Genomic DNA, 27,755 nt, shown 5'->3' on the forward strand with positions numbered 1-27,755 from the left:
AGAAAGTAAAATACTTTAGAAATTCTTGGGGGGGAAAAGATAATTACAGTAAAAGGTATGAGTTGAACAAAGTGAGCTGTATTTTGTGTCTGGCCTTGGAACAGTTTACTTGGGAGGGCGACTCCCTTCCATGCCTGAGATAAGAGGTTTCAATTCAGAGCATCTCAAGAAGAATCACTTTCTGTGCCTAAAGCCTTTCCTATTCCTCTAAAAATAATGTCGAGATAATGGTGGATGTCTTTATAGATGTCTGATTTTTTTTTCTCTTTTTAGTAACCTCATATATCTTTTGGAGGAAGCAGAAAGGATAAATTAAATCAGGGGAGCAGACAGGGCAAGGGAGGTAGAAAGTGAAGAGGGAAAGGAAGAAAGAGAAGAAAAACAAACACACACCCAGGAATATGCAAGAGAAGATTTAGGTTGAAACAGACTTTCATATTCAAAACTCCTGAGTAATTAGTTGTGTGGGCTCTTGGCATTCTCTTCAGAGAGGTATTCCAACTCTGGGAAGGAGAAAGGAGCAAAAGAAAACAAAATGATGACTTTCCGTGGCACAGAGAAAGGAAATACATTCAACAATTATGATTCTAGGCTCCTTTTTTGGGATCGAAGTGTGAGTACTAGAGCCAGATGCTATTTGCTTTGCTATTTGTGTACTTTTGTGACTTTTTAAAAAAACTTTATAAACTATAGCAATTAACTCTTTGTCTTTTTATTATGAGGAATAAGAAGACACAGTATAAGAAGATTTTCTTTGGGGAGATAAATTCCCTTACTTCTTGGTATTTTTCTCCATTCGCCGGTTTTCCCCTTACCCTCTCCATCATCACACAACTCATTGCTTGGAACAAGGCACAGTTTCAGCGTTATTTCAACCAGCTATTTCTTGAAGAATGGCAGATGAGAAAATAATAGAGTGACATGCTTCTCAGGGCAGTTTGGCTCTGCAGCCAGCAAGAAGAAGGAGGGTTAGGACCGCTGACTTTTGACCCTGGGTCCTTAGGTGATCTTGGGCAAAGCAATCCACCAACCTGGGACTCTGCTTCCTTATCTTGAACTGAAAAGTCTGCACTAGATGATTTCCAAGGGCCAAGCGCTAAGGATTTTTGACTCAAATTCTGCTGGAGGGTTTTGACAATCAGTTTTGGGGAAGGGCTGATAATATCATCAGAAACAGGCGTGGCCAAAGGAAAAGCGTGTGAACCCAGAAAACGGGGCACTTTGTGTCAGGTGTGTCCCGGGAGATGGCCAGTGATGATCTTAAAGCAAAAGACGTATGGGGGCAACAAGTGACTGTACACGTGGCTGTAGGGGACACCTGCTGTTACCAGAGTTAAGTGCAGAGGGAGAATGCCAACAGAGCTGGCTTCCTAAATAGGGGCTAGATTTGATTCACTCCCTAACTAGACTGTGTTGAACAGCTATTCTTGAAATTAGAGAAAAATGCAAAACGGTAATCAAGTCGTTGTTCTTTCTGCCCTGGTCCTACCCCCGGCCCCCTCTCCCCTTTATTCTCACTCCTCTGTTAAGGTCATTCTTGTCTTCCACATTTGTGCAGGCAATAGGTAGACCTGGGTTTAGGTCTCAGCTGTGCCTTTCTAGTGGTATGATCTTGGGTGAAATTACTTCATTTCTTTAAACACCAGTTTCCTCATCTGCCAAGCAGGGATGCTAGCTAATGATAGCCACCGTGTTAATAATGTTGTATTAATATGTCACATAGTAAGCCCTTAGTGAGTGTTAGCTGTGACTGCTGTTTACTGTTCCTAAAGCTCCCCTTTATAGACCTATATCTCGTCTGTCCTCCAGTGCTTGAGAAATCTATTGCTGTGTAACAAACATCTCAAAATTTAATGCTCTAAAATCACCATTTTATTATTTCTCATGTTTCTGTGTATTGACTGTAGTTCAGCTGGATGGTTCTTCTGCTAGCATAGTAGCTGCAGTCAAATGGTGGCTGGAACAGGAATACCTAAGATGGCTTTACTTACGTGTCTGGTGCCTTGGCAGGGTAACTGAAACTCCAGTGATTTGTTCCTTTCTCCACGCGGTCTCTCCATGAGACTAGCTTGGGCTTCTTTACATAGAGGCTGGATCGCAAGACCAGAGCTCCCATCTGTAAGCACTGTTCACGTCATGTTTGCTAATGTCCCATTGACTAAATTCAGGCAACATGGCCCAAGACTAGAGTCAATATGGGAGGGGCTACACAAGGTATGACTATCAAGAGGTGTGGTTCATTGGAGCCACCAAAATAAGTCTCTACCACATCCAGTTTCCAAACCCCTACTGTCTGGAAAACAACTTCACTTGGATGTCACTCTGTAAGCTTGAACGTAACTAATTCACTTCCAATCAAATAAGCAATTCATCGTTCTCCTTGATGAGCAGGAAGCTGGTGCTGGATCATAAACTGGATATCCTCATTTTGTCAACTTTCTTCCCAAATTATTCCATCATTTTTCCTTATTTCCAAGTTGAAAACCTAAACTTAACTTTTCCCCCCTTCTTGTTTTTGTTTTTTACCAAAATCCAGACTTCATGAAACCCTGGTGTTTATTCCTTTGTTCTCTGTCCTCACTGCCGCTTTCAATGTGCATATCCTTATTATCTTACACATGTATGGCTGCAGTAACCTTTCTTTTTTTGTTGTTGCGGTACGCGGGCCTCTCACTGTTGTTGCCTCTCCCGCTGCGGAGCACAGGCTCCGGACGCGCAGGCCCAGCGGCCATGGCTCACAGGCCCAGCCGCTCCACGGCACGTGGTATATTCCCGGACCGGGGCACGAACCCGCGTCCTCTGCATCGGCAGGCGGACTCTGAACCACTGCGCCACCAGGGAAGCCCCCTGTATGTTCTCTTATATTGAATGGAGAGAGATGCAGAAGGCAGTTCCATGAATTATCTTCACCATTAAAAATAGACATTTGTTCAGCACTCAATACATGTGCTCTAGACGCTGACCGAGGCGGGGATGAGTGAGGCTTACTTAGCTAGTTACACGGCACAATGAGAGCACCTGTTTCTTCTGTAGGTGGAGAGTATAAAACATGTTAGGAACATGGGAAGAGAAACCTATTACATTTTTTATTTTTTAGATCTATAAACCTTTTGGGTCAGATAAAAATTTAAAAATTGGACTTTGAAAGAATAACTTCCTGTTCCTATGAGGGAACAACATTATAAAGTGATAAACATAGAGAGGCATTAACCTGAGGAAGTTGAACAGGCATATTCAGTTAATCCCTGACATTAATTTGATACTGTTCATTTCCATTCCAGAGGCGTCGTATTTTTGTGAAACCAGTGATAGTATTTAACCTCAGTAATTGAGATATCGCGTACGGAAATGGCAAACATACTGGAAGAATCTCTCCCACTCTGCCAACTTTCAGCCACAGTTTCAAATACCGTATTTCAAAGAACTGAACTCCAGAGTAGTTCACTTAACTTTATTAACCTGGACTTCAAGGTAGCTGCGTTCTTTGGGGTGGAGCCATGCTCTTCTCTTACTGTGACCCCGTTATTCCTTTAAAGTTATTCCGTTAACTTCTCAGCACAGCCGAAGAAGGGGCCCTGTTTCTTTCTTGGAGACTTTCAGGCAGAGGGGCCGTTTCCAACTTCCTACTAAGTCCACCCAGCTATGTCATGCAGGGGATGCAGGGGAGAGCTTTCCTTGGGAAGGCCTCCTCAGAAGTTTTGGAGATGGGCCTCGAGCTCTTGGCTGCCATCAGGGTTTTCCAAAGTGGAGGCCGCAGTAAAGCTCGTCATTGACCAAGAGACGTGCCGCCCAGGCTATTTTCATGAGGGTCAAATAAAACTCTCTTGTCTTAAGCCTGCTTTGAAAGGTGTTTTCCTAATGATTTTACCAGTCAAACAGAATGACTGTGTGGAGAGTGCAGTTAAATAGCTGGGACACTCTGGGCAGCTCCCTTCCTGCACCCTGTGCCCCCCTCGCCTTTCCCCCGAAGCTCCTCCTTTCCCAGGCACACACTTGCTGCTCTGTTTTCTGTTCTGGAGCTGCCTGAATTGTGTGATTTTTGAGGATGAATGTGAACTCCTCAATCCAGAAAGAAGTGCCAGGAACACAAATAGCTAATTGGCATTCACCCCTAGGGCAGGCGCGTGACCAGCCAAGCTGGTTGCATTATCTCCATGGGGCACTTAGCTTTGAGAGAGACCTCAGCTCTCTCAGATCATCCAAGGAGCATTTCCAAAAGGTAGAAAGAATCGCCAAGAAAAGGCTGTATTCTGTCTCTTGGGTATGTTGGATTGGTTGCAGAAATGCTTGTTTGAGGCAGTTTATATTTTTGCTATTACTCTCTATCTGAGCTTCTTGTGATTTCAGGGCACTCTGGCCAGGTTAATAGCCTTATGAAACAGGGATTTCAGATTGGTGATCCGCAAGCCAAATTCCAGTCACAACTCTGTATGTGTGTGTGTGTATATGTGCGCACGCACGTGCAAGCACCTGGCCGGTACTGAGTAGTGGCTGCCCCATCGGTTGGGAGGGGTATATGTTCTACGGTTTATCACGGTCCCCACTATTCCCTGCTTCTCCTAACCTTATCACCAAGATGCTTCTCTCTTGTCTGTTACTCACATGGTCCCTGTAGGCCTTTGAGTTTGCTACCCTGCTTTTAGTACAAGTATTTGCAGTGCTCCTTGAATGCTGAACTCTGAGACAAACCAAAGGAGTTGATAGGGATTTCTCAAGAATTGATTTATATTATAGAACTAAAATTTAGAAACATCAGCTGTTATTTTTCAGTGAAAATAGTTTTCAGCCTATAGCAGGGGCTGCCCCTGACTGAAGGTGTGTCTGACTTTGAACAGTTTGGTCCATATTAGGCTGTCGACTTCCTCAGGGGCCTGTCGGCCGCCGGTCTCCTCAGACAACAGAGCAGCAATTCTGAAACCTGGTGCTTCACCTCCAGCTTCGGAAGGCCTCCGCTGGAAGACGTCTTCTCATACGTAGCACAGATGCCGGCCCCGGGAGCCGGTGCACATCCTGTTTATTCAGTAACATTATAGGAAATATGAAGAAATGGGAAGTGACCACATGTTCTGGGGTCACCAGAGCAGTTCTCAGCGTTCTTTTACTGATTAAAAATGTAATGCTCTATAACATTCAGCTATCTGAGGCATACAGAATCTTTCTGTCTTGTCTTTATATAACCTTTACCTAACCTCCTTCCACCGCCTAACTTTTTAATATGGCCACAAGCAGGTAGCAAAAGTGGTATTTGAACTTCATCCTTCTTTCCTCTGCCTGCTGTTCCCTCACCATCTAATGGGAGTATTCAGAGGCTATGAATAGAGAATGGAAGAAATTGAGAACCCATGGTGGCACAATAGCCCATAGACCATGTAGTGAGCCTCTGAATAATTGAGAATCTGATAAGTAGAATAAGCGATCAAATAAAAAAAGAATTTTCAAACAGTGATTCATCTTAGAATCATTTCATATTTTCCCCATGACTGTTAGAGTAAAATCATAAAAATGGAGTGTGAACTGAAACTTTGCATCAGATCTTTGTACTGTGCTGTATTGCGTTTTATTCCATGAGCCCAGATAGGACTGCACTCATAGTGAGTGAACAAGTTGTAGAATGGAAAAACCTGCATACATGGGAGGCAAATTATTTGGTCTATGGGCTGTTCCACCTGTGGGTTCTCAATTGCGTCCATTTCTATTCTGCCATGGAAACGGAACTTAGAGTAAAAATAATATCTAGAGGAGTCTATCTTCTTTACATTACTTGGCTTTTTTTCTCTCTTAAATAATTCTTTGTATCTTAAAGCATATATTTCAAATATTGACTATTAAACTAGATGAGATTTTGAACTAGTTGGTTGATATTTTAAAAATTAGTTAAAAAAATTTTTGAGGTAATTTTAGATTCACATACAGTTATAAGAAGTAATAGAGATTCGATGTCCACTTTGCCCAGTTTTCCCCAGTTGTAACATCTTGCAGTACCTTTTACAGTATCACACCAGGATATTGACGTCGACACAGCCAAGACACAGAACACTTCCATCATCACAAGGATTCCTCAGGTTGCCCTTTTATAGCCACACTCATTCCCCCAATCCCACCTCTGGCAACTGCCAATCTATTCTCCATTTCTGTAATTTTGTGGCCCCCTTATTTTTAGAACCATTTCTCCCACAGCTGGTCTCTGGGAAGAAAATAGCCTTTAACAGTTATGTAGGGCTGAGGACTTTTTGTAGGTGGAAGCTGGTACTTGTTTATACCTGTGTGCCCTCAGAGTTGGCTTGGCGTTCTATGCCAGGAGACAGCGTCTGGTCCTGAAATCCAGCTCACTAAGTTGTCGCTACTGCAGCCATTGCCAGAAAATGCCCCTGCCAAAGTTTGACGGAATTTTCCCTCCTGAATTACACACCGCTTCAAAGCAGGCCAAGAAATGACCTGGGTGGGAGGCATTTCTGCACTCTCCCTGACACTACAATAGTCAGATACTGCCTGGGGTCCCTGGTAGCTGTGGAAAGGGTGAGAGGAGGTATTATATTTTCTCCACCTATCAACCTGTTGTGATTGTTTACTGATGGGTGTTGAGACTTTGAACTCTTTCCTTTTCTCTCCATCTTTGACGTTCTCTCTGCTGCTGTGCAGCTCTGCGTTAACCCTGTATTGCACTTTGAGCTTCTGGAATGCCACAAGGTGCCAGATAGTCTTTCCCTCTTTCTTGCTATCAGTATGACTTCATTATTTGATGCCACTTACAAAGTAAAAGCCATTGCCATTGTGTTATTAGAAGAATCAGGAATCATCTAATGTCTACAGCTGTTCGGACCTGTGTTACACTTGCTCTTGAGGTAGCTCAGCTACCTCAAACGCTTCCACTTTAGGACATGAAGTATAGATCCAGTAGAGGAGATATTGGAGAAAATTGATTTCTGTAGGTTTTTATGGATTGGAATTGCTTGTAACAGCCCTGTCTTTGGCATAAATCAACTGTACATTTAAAAAAATTTTTATTGCAGAAATTAAATGATATGGCTTAGACGTAACTGGCAAGAAATTTGGTCTTTCAGACATATTATATTACACTTACTTTAAAAAAATTATTTATTTATTTGCGTTGGGTCTTCGTTGCTGAGCGCAGGCTTTCTCTAGTTGCAGTGAGCTGGGGCTACTCTTTACTCTTGTTGTGGAGCACGGGCTCTAGGCGCGGGGGCTTCAGTAGTTGTGGCTCGTGGGCTCTAGAGCACAGGCTCCATAGTTGTGGCTTAGTTGCTCCGTGGCATGTGAGATCTTCCCGGAACAGGGCTCAAACCCACGTCCCCTGCATTGGCGGGCTGATTCTTAACCACTGCGCCACCAGGGAAGCCCCTATTACACTTACTTTTATTTAAACTGTTTTAAATATTTTGTCACCATTGGTAGTCTTAAGTCCCACGATGAAAACAATTTCTACTTTGTGGATATAAGGCTTGATACAGAGAAAGATTTAATGGACTCATAAAGCCATGTCCTGATTGAGTAGTAATGAAAGAATTCATGGATTTCTAAGGTCCTCCCTTCCTTTCTTCCTTCCTATTTTTCTTTCTTTCATATTATGTCTACCTTTAACCTTCCTTGCAAACCGAGGAGTTGCTAAGAATTTGAAAGAACTGTGTGTGTATCTAATATTCTTATCTATAAACTTTAACCAGCCAGTTGAGTTGTGAGAAGAATGGAATGTGTGTTTTTTGGTTTCTGGGATGATATGCAAAAGGAAATGATAAGAAAAGAAAGTTTAAGGAGAGAGTCAGTGTGAAGCTCGTTAGTCAAATTAGACAAACAAAAGAGGAAATAAATAAATTTAGGTTGCTGATCTTTGTAATCTATCTGATTATTACCTCTGGTATTCCACATATGTATGGAGATTTAAAGTTTTTCATTTTTAGCAAATGAGTTTCTTTTGCTACATACACTCCTTTGTCAGTTATCTGCATTAAAAAGTTTTCAGTGCTTGGTCTTCAGCATTAAATTGGATGATTCCTGACAGAAGAAAGTAAACCAGTGGGTTATGCCTTGGAATTTAGTTGTCAGTTACTCAGTAATTTCTGTTCCAAGGAGACTACTAAACCCAACTCAGTTACTTTTTGACTCAAAAACGTAATTATATTGGAAAGCTAACACACTGTACCACCAAGTTTTAAATTAATATGTTTTTTTGAATGGTAAGTAAGAAATTAAAATGTGTACAGTGTTCTCAGAACAGGATGTCAGGAATATAAGGGCTTGTCAGCGGTAGATCCATATAGTGAACTTTGTAATATAGTATTAGGCAACTTCTTTCCGATTATTTTTGTGTACTGAATTAAGAGTTTCACTTTGCTTAAGCTTAAAATTATTTAAATGAGAAATAACATTAATGCTGGCCCAACTAAAGAAACACCATGCAGTTGCCACCAGAATGTAAGCTCCATGAGGGCACAGACTTTGTAGATCTTGGCTACTGTTGTATTTCTAGCTCCTAGACCAGTTCCTGACACATGAGGCAACTGATACCATTTTGTCGAATGAAGGAATACTAAATACAGGATAATAGATTGAGAAATTGTATAAGGTCTGTGTCTTCTTTGCAGCAAGTACCATTTAGTTTACTTCCCTTGAGAATAGTGAAACTATAAATTTATTTGCCATAGGTAGAGTCAACCTCAGTAGGGTACGACATCATGTACAGCATAAATGACATTACTGAAAGATGCCTCTGCCATTTTGTAGATCATACTTGCCCTTTTCTAGATATCCTCATGTCCTCGATCAAGTATAAGGTTTCCTAACACATCATATAATCCTTGAGTCTCAAAACAAAGCAATAGGAAGAAGCAGGTGTAGAGTAGGAGGCCAACATCTATGATGGTTACATAGATGATTACAAGGCTCTACTAAAACTTTTACATATGCAGAGAGATCTAATATCTAATTTTCACTATCGGCTTGTGGAATAGCAATTCTTTCCCATTGTGCAGGTGAAGAGGTCAGCTCAGCTAGTAAGTGGTGAAGCCTGACGAGTGCAATTCTGTCTGAAATTTGTTCAGTTTGTCCAAAATGTGTGCGTTGACACCATGTTATTTTTTCTGAGTACTACAATTTAATTTCTGTGGTTTGTTTCAGTCAGAATTGTTGAAGAAGTTGTTTGCATTAACTGTTATCAAATTCTTCCTGTGGTTAATCCAGTGATTACTTTTCAGTCCTATATTACCTGACTTCTTTTGTACCATTTGACATTGAAGGTCTTTTTAAAGGTCCCACTTGAGATTCTGTCTTCAGTTGGTTTTTACTCTCCCCTGGTTTTCTACTTCTGACCACTCTTGGGGGGTTCATTAAATGTATAGACTACATGGGGGGAGAAGTGACTCTCTATATTGAGTCTCCCCATTGGTAAGCATACATAGCTCCCCTTTTAAGTCTTTTCAGAATGACTTTCAATAAACTTTTAACTTTCTCCATACAAGTCCTTGGTACCTTTAGTTATTATCTCAAATGGTATCTTTTAAAAAAAAATAACTATGTGTTCTAACAGTTTGTTGTGGGTAACAGAAACTCAACTGATTTTTATACTTGTATCAAGCAACCTTGCTGGAGTATTTTCAGTACTTCATTTGTATTTTATTTCGACTTTCAAAAAACTTTTTATTCAGGAGAAATTATAGAAGATTTATAGAAGAGTTGCAAAGATTTTATAGAGTTCCCCTATACCCTTCACCCCGCTTTCCCTAAGGTTAACTTCTTGCATAACTGTGGCACTTTTGTCAAAAGTAAAAAAAAAACAACAAAAAACCAATACAGATACATTACCGTTAACTAACTACAGACTTTATTTAGATTTCACCACTTTTTCCACTGACATCCTTTTTTTGCTCCAGTATCCAATCCTTGCATCTAGTCTCTTAATTTTAATGCAGAAAATTGTGCCACCCACAAAGAATAACAGTTTTGTCCCTTAGTTTCCAAATCTGTGCGTGTGTGTGGTGTAGGTGTGCGTGTGTGTGGTGTAGGTGTGTGTGCATGTGTGTATGGGGTGTAGGTGTGTGTGTGCATGCGTTGTGTGTGGTGTAGGAGTAGGTGTGTGCACGTGAGGGGTGTAGGTGTGTGTGTGGTGTAGGTGTGTGTCTGGTATACGGGTGCGCGCACGTGTGTGTGGGGTGTAGGTGTGTGCATGTGTGTGTGGGTGTAGGTGCATGTGTGTGAGCGTGTGGTGTAGGTGTGTGTGGTGTCGGTGTAGGTGTGTGTGTGGTGTAGGTGCGTGCATGTGTGTGGTGTAGGTGTGTGTGGCATAGGTGTGTGTGGGGTGTAGGTGCGTGTGTGTGTGCGTGTGTGGTGTAGGTGTGTGTGTGGTGGCGGGGCTAGCGTGTGCGCGCAGGCACACACCTATACCCCCCCTACACCCCCCACACCTGTGCATGTGTGTGGTGTAGGTTTGTGCGCATGTGTGGTGTAGGTGTGTGTGGTGTAGGTGTGTGTGGTGTAGGTGTGTGTGTGTGTGTGGGGGGTGTAGGTGTGGGGGGTGTAGGGGGGGGTATAGGTGTGTGCATGTGTGTGTGGTGTAGGTGTGTGTGCATGTGTGGTGTAGGTGTGTGGGGTGTGGGTGTGTGCATGTGTGTGGGGGGTGTAGGTGCGTGTGTGTGCGCGTGTGTGGTGTAGGTGTGTGCACAGTGCTTACCCTCGTGAGCTGGCTTGACTGACCACTCTTTTCCAGGCTCTGCTGGCTCTACACCCTCTACTCCTGCAAATGTTGGTGTGTCCCAGGATTCCGTCCTTTGCCCTTTACTTCATGCCTGTTACACACTGTTCTGGATCTCATTTTGTATCTCCCTGTGTGGGTTTGCAGCAGCCTGTGTGTCCAAGGTAGCCACTGTTTGCTATGATTACCAAATCTTTATTTCCAGCATAGATTTCTTTTTTTTGAGCTCCAGATTCATATAGCTGACTCTCTTCTGGATATCTCTGTCTGGATTTTCCACAGACTGTCAATATGTCTTAAGGGAACTTATCTGATTATCTTCTCTTGCCAACTTGTCCCTCCTCCTGTATTTCCCATCTCAACAATCTCCCAAATATCCAAGGCAGAGAAACCCGTGGCTCAGAGAGAAACCATTCTTTCCTTCCTTCTTCCTTCCCTGCCTCCTCCTTACCTCCACTATCTCCCTTCATTAACTTTTAATTCTTTTTCCTTCAAGTCTCACATATTTATCAACGTCTCTCCATCCTATTTCATGCAAAGCTCGCATTCTTTCTTCTTTTTTTATACTGTCAAACTCCTTAACGTAGTCTTCAGAGCCTCTGGCCTCTCCAGCCTCATCCTGTCCCGCGATGCCCTCTCACACAGTACACACCGCCCCCTCACTCTGTGCTGGCCACACCCATGTACCTGACATTCCTTGGCTGTGCCATGCTTTCTGTCCCTTTCTCCTTTGCAAGTTACGTCAGGATGCTTTTGTTGTTGTTCCTACTCTCTCTTTTCCTGACTAACTCTGCTAATTCCTGTAGTCTCCACTCAGTTGTCGCTGCTTCCAGGAAACCTTTCATCTCCCAGGCTGGGTTAGGTGTACCTTCTAGTGTTCTTGGATAGCTTGTGTGAATTTCTCTCATGGCACTGACATTATGGAGCTCATCTAGTTATCTGTGTACCATCCCTCTTCTCCTCGACAGTATTGTATGTTCAAGGTCAAAGACTGATGTTGTAGTTTCCTTTATGCTTCCTATTGCTTAGCACGGTACCTGGCACATACCTGTTACTAGTAAATGTTCATGAACTGTTCTCAGAAACACTGAGTTGTCTATTTCCCAAAACCATATTCCTTCACTGGGGACAAACCTCTCTAAATGTCAGCTTCTTTATTTATAATCGAGGAGGGTGCACTGGATGATCTCTGAAGTCCTTTACTGCTCTAACAAGTTAGTATTAGTGATTTTAAGATTTATCATCCTTGAGCCTATTCAAAAGAAAATGATACAAATTCATGGAGGAAATTCCAAAAAAGGAGTTGCAAAATGTTTCGAGCAGGCTTTTTGGTTATACTCTGTTAACTAAATGTGTCAAGTGCTAATTAATGGCCTGAGCACTTGAACATTTGAGTAATTTAATGGGATCAGAGTTTCTGTTCCTTTGCTTACATATCTAAATCGTTTTAGAGAGACTGTGCAAATTCACCTTTGCTAAAGATTTTCAAGTAAAAGACAACTGTTTCTCATGGATATTGTAGATGGGATTTAAGATGTAATTGTATAGTGATGGGACCAATTGACCCCTAAGATCTTGCCTAATGATGAGATTCTTCAATTTTGTGGTTTACAGCTTTTGTTTTTATGCTACAGCAGAGAAAAAAAAGTTGAATTTTAAACTTGGATAACACACTATGTATTTTTCCAAGTTCATCTCTTATTGCATTTAATATCAACATTAGGAGGCCACCAGAAGTCTATGTTTATCAAAATTGTTGACTTCTGTGCATCCAAAACCTGAATATAGTGGGTGGTCTCCAGCGTGCTGAAGTGACCGGGGCTATATCAGTGTTCAAGGTCCAATTTAGAAAGGTCTTTTATTGTAGACTTCTTTTTTTAATTTTAAAAACTTTCAAAATGTAAAATATAACATAGATACAGAAAAACACATAAAACAAACTTGTACTTTAATGGGTTATTACTAGGTGAACATTTTTGTAATCATCCCTCAGGTCAGAAAACAGAACTTTGCCAGTCACCGTAGAAGCCCCTCTGTGTGTCCCCTGTCCCAATCACAGTCCCCTGCCTCCCCAATAAAAGGGTACAGATCTTTAATTACTTCTTTGCGTTTCTTAATAGTTTCATCACACTGATAGGCATCCTTAAATATTCTGCTTTATTTACTTTTTAAAGTATGTCAGTTTTAAGCCTTTTTTAGTCTCAGGTCCTTCTTCCATCTTTTTTTCTCCCTAGTAATTGATTGTTGAGGAAATTGGTTTATTTGACCTGTGGGGTTTCTTTAAAGTTTTTTTTTTTTTTTTTTAATGTGGACCATTTTTAAAGTCTTTATTGAATTTGTTACATTATTGCTTCTGATTTATGTTTTGGTTCTTTGGCCTTGAGGCATGTGGGATCTTAGCTCCCCAACCAGGGGTCGAACCCACACCCCCTGCGTTGGAAGGCAAAGTCTTAACCACTGGACCCCCAGGGAAGTCCCCGACCTGTGGGGTTTCTCAGTCTGGATTTTGCCTATTGCTCTAGCTGTCTTGGACTTGGCTGTTTAGGCTGTGTGGCTGTTTCGTGCCTCAGTCCTGAAATGACATTCTACCTGGAATATCATTCTGTCTAGTCTCCCTACCCTATACCTTGTTCATGAGGTTATCTCCTACATATCCTTCAAAACTTAGCTCAAACCTCATCTCGCCTAGAAAGATTCTCTGATTTTCCCTCTAATAATAGATATGTCATTTTCCGTAGTCTCATAGCACCTGTATAATGCTCCAGTATGACACCAAGGACATTGCTGCAATGGTTCCTTTACCCTCTTTTTCTTGTGTGAGATGCTTTCAATCCATCAAACATTCACAAGAGACTTCTATGTGTCTGGCATTGTGTTAACTCACAGGATACAGAGATGATTATAGTTCCCTGCCCTCAAGAAGCTCACAATCAAAGAGGGCCAGACAAGTAGGGTACAAAATTGTTCCGAGTAGAGGAAGCAGGATAAAGGAGTATAGAGGAGAGGACTCCTATCCTAAACTGAGGGGAGAAGGGAAAAGGGAATGACCACAGAAGGTTTTCCAGGGGAGATTATACTTCCACAGTCTAGCGCATCGCATGCAAGAGAATTGGTACTTATTTATACTACAAAAAGGAATGTTCTATTTTATAGTCATTTATTAAGCACTTTGTAGGTGGTAAGTTTCATATTATCAATATTATGGAGAAAAAGAATTTTTTGTTTTGCTTTTTGGATAGCTATGACAGACACTTTTCAAGTGTATAAACAGCTAGATTGAAGTATTAAAATAGGGTTTAGTTTTATATAAGGTGAAAACCAAGGCTTTAACCTTTATTCTAAATGTAAAAGTATACATTAATATTTTCTATTTCCAGAAACTAGGCTGAGGATAATCGTTTCCCTGGTTAGGCACAGAAGGGAATAGATCATTTTTATGGTTCAGAAGAGTTGATGATAATGTTATCCAAAGTTATCCTCCATTTTTCAGAACAAATTTTTGCTAGCTTGTCTATTATATTGTTTCATTTCCTGAAGAGTATGGAAAATTTTACATTGTATTCGTTATGTGGAAATTTAATAGAATTCCTTTCATTCCCTATCTTGAAGTGCCTGATATTTAAAACCACTCCTTTAAAGAAGACTCTCTTCCCACTCTTCCTCCAGCCAACAAAACATGTCTTTGGTTTATGCCTTTTCTGTGTCATAAGATCCAATGGCTTTGCTTATTAAGAGTCTTATAAATCTCCAGTATGATTATTTTATTGTAGCTTTCCTCCCTATGAAGCCAGTCCAGTATGAAACAGTGACTGTCCAGTGTCCTTGAGTACTGGCTGAGATTTCACACTGTATAGAATCCAAAAGTATCTCAAGGACTGTCTCTGGAACATTAACACAGTTTTCATACCTGTTATGGACTGAATGTTTGTGTCGTTCCCCACCCCCCGCCCCCCAAATTAATGTGTGGAAATCCAAACCCTTGATGGAATGGTATTAGGAGATGTAGGGCCTTTGGGAACTGGTCATGTCATGGGGGTGGAGCCCTCATGAATGGGATCAGTGTCCCTACAAAAGGGACCCCACAGAGCCCCTTCTGCTATGTGAGGACACTGAGAGAAGACAGCTGTTTGTGAACCAGAAAAAGGGCTCTCACCAGACACTGAATCTAACGCCATCTTGATCTTAGATTCCTTAGCCTCCAGAACTGTGAGAAATAAATGTTGCTTAAGTCACCCAGTCTATGGTATTTTTGTTATAGGAACCTGAATGGTCTAAGACAATACCCTTCAATTAAATTGGTACTCACATTTAACATTAATTGCCCAATGAACTGCCTTGGTTACTTTTTGTTCTTTTATAACCCCCCCCCAATTTTTTATTAGAGAAAGTTTCAAACATATACAAAAAATAGAAGAACCAATTTAATGAACCCCATGTACCCATCACCTAGCTTCAGTAGTTATCATCGCAGTCTTGTTTCATCTATACCTGCCTTAGCTCTTTACCCCCTTCCCTACTACTGGATTGTTTTAACTATATCTGAGACATCATGTCATTTCATCAAAGCATTTGAAAAATGACTACATAAATTATTACGTAAGTGATATGTATGTATTAGTGCATATTAGATACATAAATGATTGATATGTATCTCTAAAAGACTGATATGTATCTCTAAAAGATCCTTTAAAAATAATTACAGTTCCATTCTCATGCCTAAAAATTAAAAAATTCCCTTAGAAGTATAAAATATCCAGTTAGTGTTAAAATTTCTCCTATGGTCTTACCGTAATTTTTATAGTTGGTTTGCTTTCATCAAGGTTTACTCATCGCTTTTTAAAAATAAATTTATTTATTTTTGGCTGTGTTGGGTTTTTGTTGCTGTGCGTGGGCTTTCTCTAGTTGCGCCGAGCGGGGGCTACTCTTCGTTGTGGTGCGCGGGCTTCTCATTGTGGTGGCTTCTCTTGTGGAGCACGAGCTCTAGGCACACGGGCTTCAGTAGTTGCAGCACATGGGCTCAGTCATTGTGGCTGATGGGCTCTAGAGCGCGGGCTCAGTAGTTGTGGCTCATGGGCTCTAGAGCGCAGGCTTAGTAGTTGTGGCACACGGGCTTAGTTGCTCCACGGCATGTGGGATCTTCCTGGACCAGGGCTCGAACCTGTGTCCCCTGCATTGGCAGGCGGATTCTTAACTACTGCGCCACCAGGGAAGCCCTACACATTCCTTTTGATACATTTCTTACATCGCTTTTGAGAAATTTCCCTCTTGGAACTCATGACTGCAATTATTTCATGTTTAATGTGGCATACACTTGGCATTTTATTCTACATTATTTAAAAATTCTGACAATGCTAACACTGTTCTTGTTATAAAAGTAACATATGTTCAACCGAGAAAAAAATTTTAAATATCAAAAAGTGTATGAAAGTAAAATATTATTTTCCTCTTATTAACGCTGAAATAACTGTTAGCTCTTTGGGATTATTTTCTACTAATATATATATATTCCATTGTGTAATTTTTACATAGTATGTATTCCCTCTGCTATTACTTTAGGCTTAATTTGCTCTTCTGGTTCTTAAGGTAAAAGCTGAGATTTTCATGATTTTTTGTTTTTCCAGTATAAACCCTTAAAGCTATACCTTTCCCTTTAAGCATGTTGAGTTTTTATTATCATACAATTAGAAATATTTTCTAATTTCCCTTGTGATTTCTTTGATATGTGTTTTGCTTGGAAATTATTGCTTAATCTCCAAATATTTGTGGGATTTTCTAGATATATTATTGTTATTAATTTCTCATATTACACTCTGTATGATTTCAGCCCTTTTAAGTATATTGAGACTTGTTTTATGGCCTGCATATAATTTATTCTTGGGAGTATTCCTTGAAAATATATATATTCTGCAGATTTTGGGTGTAGTGATCTTTAAGTGTCAATTTAGGCACATCCGCATGTAAAACAATGAAGTTGGACCCTCATACAACATACAAAAATTAACTCAAAATGGATCAAAACCTAAATGACAAGGTAAAACTAAAACTCTTACGAGAAAAGCATAGGCATAAATCTTCATGGCCTTGGATTAGGCAGTAGTTTCTCAGATATGACACCAAAAGCACAAGCAATGAAAAAACAAAATCAATAAATTGGATTTCATGAAAATTAAAAATGTTTATGCATCAAAGGATAATACCAAGAAAGTGAAAAGACAAGCCACAGGATGGGAAAAGATATTTGCAAATCAGATATCTAATTAGGGTTTGTATATAGAACATATAAAGAACTCTTACAACTCAATGAGAAAAAGACAATCTAAAAAATGGGCCAAGGATCTGAATAGACATTTCTCTAAAGTAGATATACAAGTAGCCAATAAACACATGAAAAGATACTCAACATCAGAAAAATGAAAATCAGAACTAAGACATACCACTTCACACCCAATCAGGACGACTATAATAGAAAAAACAAACAAACAAAAAACACCACCACGGACTATCACAAATGTGGCCTGGATGTGGAGAAATTGGAACCCTTAATTTCTAGTGGGAATGTGAAATGGTTGCTTTGGAAAAGTCTGACAATTTCTCAAATGATTAAACATAGAGTTACCATATTGACTTCTTGGTATATACCCAAGAGAAATGAAAACATATGTCTACACAAAATCTTGTACTTGAATGTTTATAGCAGCATTATTCATAATAGCCAAAAATTGGAAACAAACCAAATGTCTATCACCTGATGGGTGGGTAGATCAAATGGGGTCTCTCTATTCAATGCAATGTTATTTGGCAATAAAAAAGAATGAAGTACTGATACATGGCTATAATGTGAATGAACCTTGAAAACAATATGCTAAGTGAAAGAAGCCAGTCACAAAAGACTACATATTGTATTATCCCATTTATATGAAATATCCAGAATAGGCATATCTATAGAGACAGGAAGTGGATTAGTGGTAGCCTAGGGTTGGGGATGGTGGTATTGGGGACATAGGAGGTGAACCATAGGAGGTGTGGGATGATGAAGATGTTCTAAAATTGATTGTGGTGATGGTTGCACAACTCTGTGAATATACTAAAAACCACTGAATTGTATGTACACTTTAAATGAATTGTATCATACGTGAATTATGTCTCAGACTGTTAAAAAACAAAAGTACTGGGGCACCAATAGTGCAAGTCCGCTAGGCAAATAAGCATAGGATCACTTACCATGCTGGCAGAGTTAATTTTTTTTAGCATAGTTTTCAAATGACAGTGATGTTAAGAAGAGACTAAAGTTTCAGGTAAATGAAACCTACCTGATCTCAAAAAAAAAAAAAAAAAAGTCAGGTCAGGTTGGCCGATAACATTATTCTTATATTCCATATACTTACTGATCTATTTCTTCTGTGAATTTTTGCTTCAGGCAATTTATTATTATAGCACATTATCTATTATTATGTGCTACATGTTTAAAATTATTATGTTTTCTTGAGGTATATGACCCTCTTATCATTATGAAATAACTTTGTTCATCTCTAGTTATACTACTTGCCTTGAAGTCCACATCAGATATTAATATAGCCATACTAGCATTCTTATAATTAGGGTATACATTTTATATTTTTTTCCCACATTACTATCAACTTGCCTGTATCTTTGTATTTAATGTGCTTTCCTTGTAGACAACATAGTTGGGTTTTGCCTTTTAACTTCTTGACAATTTTTCCTTTAAGTGTTTAGTTCATTTACATTTAGTTCAATTATTGATGTGTTGGGTTTAATCTGCCATCTTGGAATTTGTTTTCTAATTTCCCCATCTGTTCTTTGTCCTTCTGTTCCTCTTCTTCTGCCTTCTTTTGGGTTGAGTACTTTTTCATATTCCATTTTGTCTAAGACAAAAATAGCCCAGCTATTAACTATTCGGGTAGGTCAGGATTATCCTTGCTCTTGAAATCTACCATTGTCTTTTGAAGATCTCTCTTCATCCTGCTTTTCATTTGGTGAAGGCTCAGTGATGCTCAGAGGGCTCTTTCTCAGCTCTGTTCCACTCCCAGCTGTCAGTGGACTGCTGCTTTGCACTCAGCAAAGCCTTAGGTGCTTCAGAAGGATCTCTTAGCCCTTCTGTTCTGTCCTCTGCCTCTGGTGTGTGATGGTTGTGCACTAGGTGCAAGCTCTGTAGGAGAGAACTGGCAGGTGGGTATGGAATTGCTGTTTGATTAGGGCTCCTTAGAAATCCAGTTCTTCACGTCAGCAGCACTTAAAGTTTGTAAAAGTTCAGCTGGTTTCTTTACACTCCCCATTTTGACAGGGTTAGTCTTCCTGTCAAAGATGGAAGCAGGTCATCTTTTTGGTGGGGGAAGGGATCATCTGTATGTGAAATTTAGTTTACTTAGGTCTCTTTGCATCTCAGCTCTGATGGGTTTTTAAAGAAAATCTGTGATTTTGTGGATTTTCCAGCTTCTTATTGGTTTCAGGCTTTGGTTACTTTTAAAGTTTATATATATACTTTTTTTTTTTTTTTTGGCGATACACGGGCCTCTCACTCTTGTGGCCTCTCCCGTTGCGGTGCACAGGCTCTGGATGCGCAGGCTCAGCGGCCATGGCTCACGGGCCCAGCCCCTCCGCGGCATGTGGGATCTTCCCGGACCGGGGCACGAACCCGTGTCCCCTGCATCGGTAGGCGGACTCCCAACCACTGCGCCACCAGGGAAACCTTTAAAGTTTATATTTTTATAGTTATATGTTAATGGAAACACTTTTCAGGCATCTACAATTAGTGTTTACTTTTTAGTGGCTTATCAAATGACAGTATCCTAATGTGGAATCCCAAGAAATCTGTGAAAGGCCAATGAATAAATAAATGAATGATGACATTTACTTTGGGTACTGAGTTGCAGGTACTGACCACACATTAATATCCATAATCTGCCTTATGACCAGTAATACACATTACAAGATGGTGGGCTAGGCTATAGTTTATTGATAAAGTGCTGGGAAAAAAGCATAGTGATTGACTATGCAGTCTTGCTTCAGGAGCATTTATACAACCATATGAGTTAAAAAGAGATGCAAATGCATTCATAATTAATATGGCTTATCTACATCACTTTAGAGCTATATACAAGGATTTTTATTCATAATCATTAATTTTGCTTATATTTGTTAAAAATAAATCTTGGGCTTCCCTGGTGGCGCAGTGGTTGAGAGTCCGCCTGCCGATGCAGGGGACACGGGTTCATGCCCCGGTCTGGGAAGATCCCACATGCCGCGGAGCGGCTGGGCCCGTGAGCCATGGCCGCTGAGCCTGCGCGTCTGGAGCCTGTGCTCCGCAACGGGAGAGGTCACAACAGTGAGAGGCCCGCGTACCGCAAAAAAAAAAAAAAAAATCTTATTTTCTACAGTTTCCCATAATGTTTTGAAAGAGACTTTATGCCTTTCTCCGTTTAGTTTTCATGTCTTGATTATATTCCTTTTACTTTGTACTGTCTTTTAAGATTCTGTAGAAGAATTTCACCTGGAGTGACTGGTACAGAGGAGAATCAGACATTAAATGTCCAACAAATATCTTTTTATAAAAAATGTAAATTCTCAAACATTCATAAAATAATGAGAATAATGAACTCCCATGCTTCTAATAACTATTGACATAGGTTAATCAATCTTGTTTTATTTATCCCACCCATTTTATTAAAAAAATATTGATTGATTCCTGGAATATTTTAATTTTTTTCCTGGAATATTTTAAAGCCAATCCCAGATGTTACATCTCATTTTACCCGTATGTTGTTCTACCTGGTAGGAAAAAATTTAAAACATAATTACTATGACATAATTATGTCTAACAAAGTTAATAGTAATTCCAGAATTTTTCAAACATTGCCTTTTCGTGCCATGTTTCCTAGCTGCCCGGGCTCACCTGGGAAAATTAAATTTACTTTATGTTTCTAATGTTATCCAAATAATAATATTCTGATTTCTAAAATTTTGAATATTCACTGCTTTTTTCTGTTGCTCTCAAGAATGTCCTAGATATGTTTATAGGCCACAGAATAGCCTATGAAAAAACTTGTTCTGGGACCCAAGCACATTTTATACACACTGTATACTTGATCCCCTTATGGTGATTTATAATGCAGGTTATGAGAGGCAAAGTTCTGAGAAGTTTGACAATAAAGAGTTAACTTGACTTAACCAAGAATTTCCTAAATTTATTTGGCCCCAGAACCTGTTTTTTAAGTAATCTCTGTCAGCCAAAATACATTTTGGGGAATGCTGTTCTAGGCAGGAGAATGCTGCTTCTGAATAGCAAAACAGATTTTGAACTTAATTTTAACTGAATTAATTAGATGATTATTTGTCCCTATGGCATTATCATCATGATCATGTAATATCTATTTTTTTGTTTTTCAACAGTCTGCTTAATATTGATAATGTAGTGTAACACATAGGTCATCCTCTTCAGGATCTTACATTCTGAAAATCTTTCATCACACTATAAGCAAATTAAGCATAAACATTTTGTTTTCCCAATAGATATTTGCAAAAAAAAAATCTATATATCACAATCCCTCCATAAAGAAAGATAAATGCATTTGGTATTGATTGTATTGAAGGGGAAGCTAGAAATAAGAAGTGAGGAAACTCAAGGAAATACAAACCAAAAGATAATAGTGAGCAATTATATTTTATTTGTGAAGAATTGGTTAAAATAACTTTTAAAGAGTTTAAAGTTAGGCAGTAGTATGGAAATTCTCATAAGTAGTTTATATATTTATGTACTCTTAAAATATGTTCATAAAAAAAAATCTAAGTAGTTAACAGGGCCAAGTGGAGGCTAATTACACATGAAGGGAAAAAAATTCTCCATCTGTCACTCTTATCCGCTCACTGACACTGGATTGAGAGGGGAGTCAAGAAGCACTCATACTTTAGTGGGTCTGCCTCTCATTCTAACAGAATTTAATTGACATCTGGCCCCTGTCCCCCAGCTCCTTGGCTGGATGCACAAGTGCCTCTTGTCTTTACCCTGCATGTTGCATAAACATGTAGATGCCGCTTTTTTCTATGATGCTACAAAGGTAATTTTTTCTCCATTACTTATAGTCAAACTACAACTTCAAGCAGAAGAGAGAGGGGTTGTGTCTATCAAAGGAGTGTGTGCGAACCGTTACCTTGCTATGAAGGAAGATGGAAGATTACTGGCTTCTGTAAGTAATGTTTTCTCTTTTCATACTTTTTTAAAAAAAAATTTAGCTTTTATTGCTATGAATTTACTAGTATTGGTATTATTAAATCTTTATTAAGGGTTTTACAGGTATATCATTTTATCTTCACATTCATCCCTTAAAATAGAGTATTATACTCTATTTCACAGAGGCAAATACTGAAGTTCTGAGGGTGTAATAAAGTAACCAAGAAAACACAGGTCACATGAGGCAGAGCCTGGATGGCACGCCAGGAGGGCATGCCAGGCAGTCTTGACTCTAGAGCAGGAACTCTAATTCACTGCATTTTACTGCCTTTGCTGCAAAGCTATTAAACTATAGTCTTATTTTTAAATTTTTAATAAATTTATTTACTTTTGGACGCATTGGGTCTTCGTTGCTGCACAGGCTTTCTCTAGTTGCGGTGAGCGGGGGCTACTCTTCGTTGCAACGTGCAGGCTTCTCATTGCGGTGGCTCCCCTGTTGTGAAGCACGGGCTTCATAGTTATGGCACGCAGGCTCAGCAGTTGTGGCTCTAGAGCGCAGGCTCAGTAGTTGTGGTGCACAGGCTTAGTTGCTCCACGGCATGTGGGATCTTCCTGGACCAGGGCTCGAACCCGTGTCCCCTGCATTGGCAGGTGGATTCTTAACCACTACACCACCAGGGAAGTCCCTAAAACTATAGTTTAAAAAAAATCTTTATATTGTGTAGTTGTCTGAAGATCACTGGGATGGACATAAAATTTTGAGTATGAGTTTTTAAGCTTATTTCAAATATGACATAGAAACACTTGCCATTTAGAGTACTATAAAATAGAGACAATAATGATTGTATCTCAGAGTTTTTGTGTGGACTAAATAATTTATATCGTGCCAAAATCAGGGTCTTATACATAATAGGTCCTCAAAATTGTTACTTCCTCATGTTACTTCTCATTTATATATAAGCTCATTAAGGGCAGGGACTTCTCTTTTTTTTTTTTTACTTTTTATCACACTACTCCAGGGTCCTTGCTGCTGGCTAGTATTCTTTCCATTAATACAGGCTCCCTGTCAACTTCACCATTATTATTACAACCAGGATTGTACGTCTGTTGAGCAGACACTGTGTGGGGAATGACGCAGGGAAGCAGATCAGTATAAAAGACACAGATTGTACTTCTGTCTCATTGGGGGAGTAGATAAGACATGTACCTAAAAGTGTGTGTATATACAAACCACAGCCATAATACCAATACCAGTAGCCAGTTATATAGCACTTTATAGCTTTCCCCACAGAATGGATCTAATAGTACTGAGCAGTTGTGGTGTTTTGAGCTTAGTTTTTGAATTTTTTTCTGAGTGAAGATCTTTGGATTTCTTTTTAATTAATTTTTTATTGGCGTGTAGTTGATTTACGTTGTGCTAGTTTCTGCTGTACAGCAAAGTGAATCAGTTATACATACATCCACTCGTTTTTAGATTCTTTTCCCATATAGGTCATTACAGAGTATTGAGTTCCCTGTGCTATACAGTAGGCCCGTATTAGTTATCTACTTTATACATAGTAGTGTGTATATGTCAACCCCAATGTCCCAGTTTATCCCTCCCCTTTTCCCCCCGATAACTATGTTTGTGTTTTACATCTGTGACTCTATTTCTGTTCTGTAAATAAGTTCATTTGTACCATTTTTTTAGATTCCACATATAAGTGATATCATATATGTCTTTCTCTGTCTTCACTTAGTGTATAATTTCTGTGTCCATCCATGTTTTTGCAAATGGCATTATTTCATTCGTTTTTATGGCTGAGTAATAGTCCATTGTGTATATATTTGCATCTTCTTTACCCATTCCTGTCGCTGGGCACTTAGGTTGCCTCCGTGTCCTGGCTGTTGTAAATAGAGCTGCAGTGAACACTGGGGTGCAGGCATCTTTTCAAATTACCGTTTTCTCCGGATATATACCCAGGAGTGGGATTGCTGGATCATATGGCAGCTCTATTTTTTTGTTTCTTAAGGAACCTCCATACTGTGCTCCATAGTGGCTGTATCAATTTACATTCCAACCAACAGTGCAAGAGGGTTCCCTTTTCTCCACACCCTCTCCAGCATTTATTGTTTGTAGATTTTTTGATGATGGCCATTCTGAGTGGTGTGAGGTGATACCTCATGGTAGTTTTGATTTGCATTTCTCTAATGATTAGTGATGCTGAACATCTTTTCATGTGCCTATTGGCCATCTGTATGTGATCTTTGGATTTCTGAAGGGACTGAAACAGACTTACAGAGAAAAAGAATATTCAACCATCTGATTGATCATCTGACAAAGATATATTTATGTGATTTTTGTAGGATAAATAAGTCTCAGTGTAGTGGTGCTCTTTTTATGTAACTGAATAAATTTTAGAATCCTCTTCAATAGCTAGTATTTTTTGAGTGTACAGTATACTAGATACCATGCTAGGCATTAGGGTTATAAAATTGAATACAAAATGGCCTGTGCCTTTAATAAGTGACAATCTGGGGAGGCAGAAGTGTAAATAAGTATTCATAATAATGTGTAAGGGGTGGCTTCGGTGTGTTCTTCTATATGTTGCATGTATGCATAGTAATAAAGGAAAAGGGAGCGATTAAACTTGTCTAGATTGGGAAAAATGACCTACCAAGAGGATTTGACATAATGCAGAGGAAGGAGTTTATCAGGCAGTTCGGGAACAGAGGAATGGAGATCAGGATATAGATAATTCTAGGACATGGCACAGGCATGGATGCGGAAGGCTTACTAGGGGTTTCTCCAGAATTACAATTCACTCCTGCTGGAGTGTAAGGTGCAAAGGCAACAGAAGGTAGAGGGGAAAAGACGAGGCTGGAGAAGCAGGTAAACTGCCTGCTGAAGTACCTGATAGCACCATGCTGCTCTCAGCAGTGGGAAGCCATAAAGCGTTCTAAGAGACACATGAGATTTGAATCAAGAAAGAGCTCTCTGGCAGTAGCGCAGAGGATGGATTTGAGGGGTCCAAGGCTGGTGGAGACAGGCCAGTTAGAAGGCCATGGGAGTAGTCCAAGCAAGTGATGATCAGAACCTGGCAGTGACGGGATGAAGAGGATGGAGTAAAGCGTGAGCACTGAGGCTGACCCGAGTTACGAGTAGAGTCGAGGAAAGTGTCAAAGATGACATCCAGGTTTCTAGTTTGGATGAGGAGGTAGATGAGAAAGGGGAAGACGAAAAGAGCAAGTTCTGGGAAAAGGTAAGACAGGTTCACATTTAGTCTTATCTAGTTTGAGGTGCCTAAGAGAAATTCAGGTGAAGATGTTCACTACATAGGTGGAGTTAGGGGTCTGGAGTTTAGAGGAGAGGTGTCGTGTTGATATATAGATTTGGGTGTCATAAGCACATATGCGGTGGCTAAAGCAGGGGAAATGGATGAGGTTTCCTAGGCAAAAAAAACGTAGCTATGAAAGGCTGACTACTTGGAACTTTCACTTCTTCCACTGTTTTTTTTTTCTACCAGCCTGTTGTCATCTCAAGGGATGATGTAATACTTTGGGAATCTACTGAAGTAGCATTTAAAATATTTCCAGGACAGTGAATCAATGGGTAATTTTGGATGACCTTGACCTTGTAGAGAGAAGAGGGGATAACCCTACTCTTCTCACCTCAGGATGTAACAAAACACAGTGTGAATCACTTTGTCTCCTGCAATAGTGTTGACTTGGCTACTGTCAGACAGTAAAGGTGGTGGAGGAAAGAAAGTAAATACATACAACATTTGCTTCTGTCTCAACTATGGACAACTCTAGTCAAATTGGCACTAGTCAAAATGGTTTTAAAGCTCTAGACTTTGCTATGTCTGTCTTGTGACTTCAGATTGTTACCCTGTGGTTTTCCACTTAAAGAGATTAGAAGATCCAGTAATCTGGTAATCATGGTGGCCCTGTAAGATAGTCATTGGAGGGGTTATCTTGAGAACACAGGCTGGAACACAGGTTCATCTGTAATGATAAAAATAATTGTCAAAAGTGATGAAAACAGAAGCTACTCTACCTTATTTATTACATTTTTTTTTTTAATTGAAGTATAGTTGATTTACTATGTTGTGTTAGTTTCTGGTGTAGAGCAAAGTGATTCAATTTTAAATATATATATTTTTCATATTCTTTTCCATTATAGGTTATACGAGATATTGAATATAGTTCCTTGTGATATATACACTAGGACTTGTTGTTTATTTTATACATAGTAGTTTGTATCTGCTAATCCCAAACTCCTAATTTATCCCTCGCTGCTCTTCCCCCTTTGGTAACCATAAGTTTGTTTTCTATGTCTGTAAGTCTGTTTCTGTTTTGTAAATAAATGTCAATTGACATTTAGGTTGAGAAGTTACTCTACAGTGAGTCTTTGAAACTACTGGAGTCTGTAAAAGAGGAGACAATTTAAGACACTAGACCTAAAACCTGAGCTGTCTTCTCATTCTTAGAGAATTCTCTACAAGTTAGAATTCAGAGAATTCTGACCTCTTCTCTTGGCACATAGGCATTAAGCTTCCCAAACTGTTGATTCTGTACCATCAGAAGCATAAAATAAACACATAAAACAATAAAATAAAACAGTGTTTCCTTAGCTAAGCAGGACCTTTCACAAGATTAAGGTCACAGCATTCTATTTAGTCTTAAATATATTTCTGTCCCCTTGGATGTGTGTTAATTCTTCCAGATACAACAGATTTCCTTCAAGCTGGTACAGTAAGAGTTAATTTAGCAATGCTCAGAAATTTATCACAAACTCTGTAGGGACAATGCTACAGCTGTTACACATAAATGGAATATTCAGGATTTATCAGTTTTCTTTGAGGAAAGGCACCAGCCAAGATCCAGTTGTTCCAGCTCCTGTCACTGGATCTATTCCATGCCAAGGTCATGAGTCAATCTCTAGTCTTACCATTCAATTTGTGTGGCTCGCTGCCTTGCCTCTTCAGCAGCAATCCTCTTTCAGATTAGTCTGGGTGGGCTGTGTCAATTTTCAGATGAAAAAGTAAGTGTCCCTAAAACAAGGGACACTTACCCCCAAACCAAGGAGGTGGTGTTGATTCAGGAAGTGGCATATTTTCCTCTGAGTCAGATCCATAGGCACTGAGCTGTCAACAATAGCAACTTTCAGGCAAGAAATTAAAAGTCTTGACCCTTGGCTATTAATAGCATCTGTTCCACTGTTTAACAGGTTGAGATGAATCACTGATGATGAAAGACACTGTAGCCGGGGATGTCAGCAGGGACCTCACTCAGGTGACAATGGGAAGAGACAACTGGCATGTAAAAAAGAAAAACAAACCAAAACAACTTTGGGATAAGTCCAGTGTTGTGACCAGTAGCCATCATTTGGGGATGCAGATGTTCCTTATTACCTAGAGACACTGGGGTTTATGAACTTGCATTTGCCAAAGGCATAATTCTTCCCACTCTTCTTCTACAGGGCCCCACCCCATTTCAGACTGCTATGTTATGGCACGTCCCTGGGTTCTTCTGCATTTTATCCTGTGTGCGATTCCTACACTGATTTGTAAAACATTATAGTTTCCCCTCAGAAAGAAGAGCATGCTGGATAATAACACATTTTGGTTTCTAAGAGTCAGGTTAGGTTGATTACTACCAGTTGAGAGTATTAAAAAAGACTCAGAGTAACTATATTTACCTGCCAAAGCCTAAATTTGGAGGCTGAAGTTGAGTAGTTCTTTAATATACAACAGACTCCGTATTCCATTCCATAGCAAAATAAATTTTGTTGCTATGAACAACAGAAGCCCAGGACAAATATTAGGATCTATGATTTCTTCTATGTTCAAAAATTGCATATAATGAGGTTAACTGTAGTCTTAA

The 27,755-nt window shown here is 39.7% G+C and overlaps 1 protein-coding gene across 1 annotated transcript in view; it reads left to right on the forward strand.

Annotated features, from left to right (window-relative positions):
* The window catches only part of FGF2 (fibroblast growth factor 2), a 68,053-nt gene that overhangs the window by 33,621 nt on the left and 6,677 nt on the right, over positions 1 to 27,755 (forward strand). The window contains 1 exon segment of the mRNA XM_029234724.1: positions 21,800 to 21,903. Within this exon segment, the coding sequence (XP_029090557.1) occupies positions 21,800 to 21,903 (104 nt within the window).

This window comes from Monodon monoceros, unplaced genomic scaffold, assembly GCF_005190385.1.
Source record: "Monodon monoceros isolate NGI ecotype Baffin Bay Population unplaced genomic scaffold, NGI_Narwhal_1 Super_Scaffold_20, whole genome shotgun sequence".
NCBI lineage: Eukaryota > Metazoa > Chordata > Mammalia > Artiodactyla > Monodontidae > Monodon > Monodon monoceros.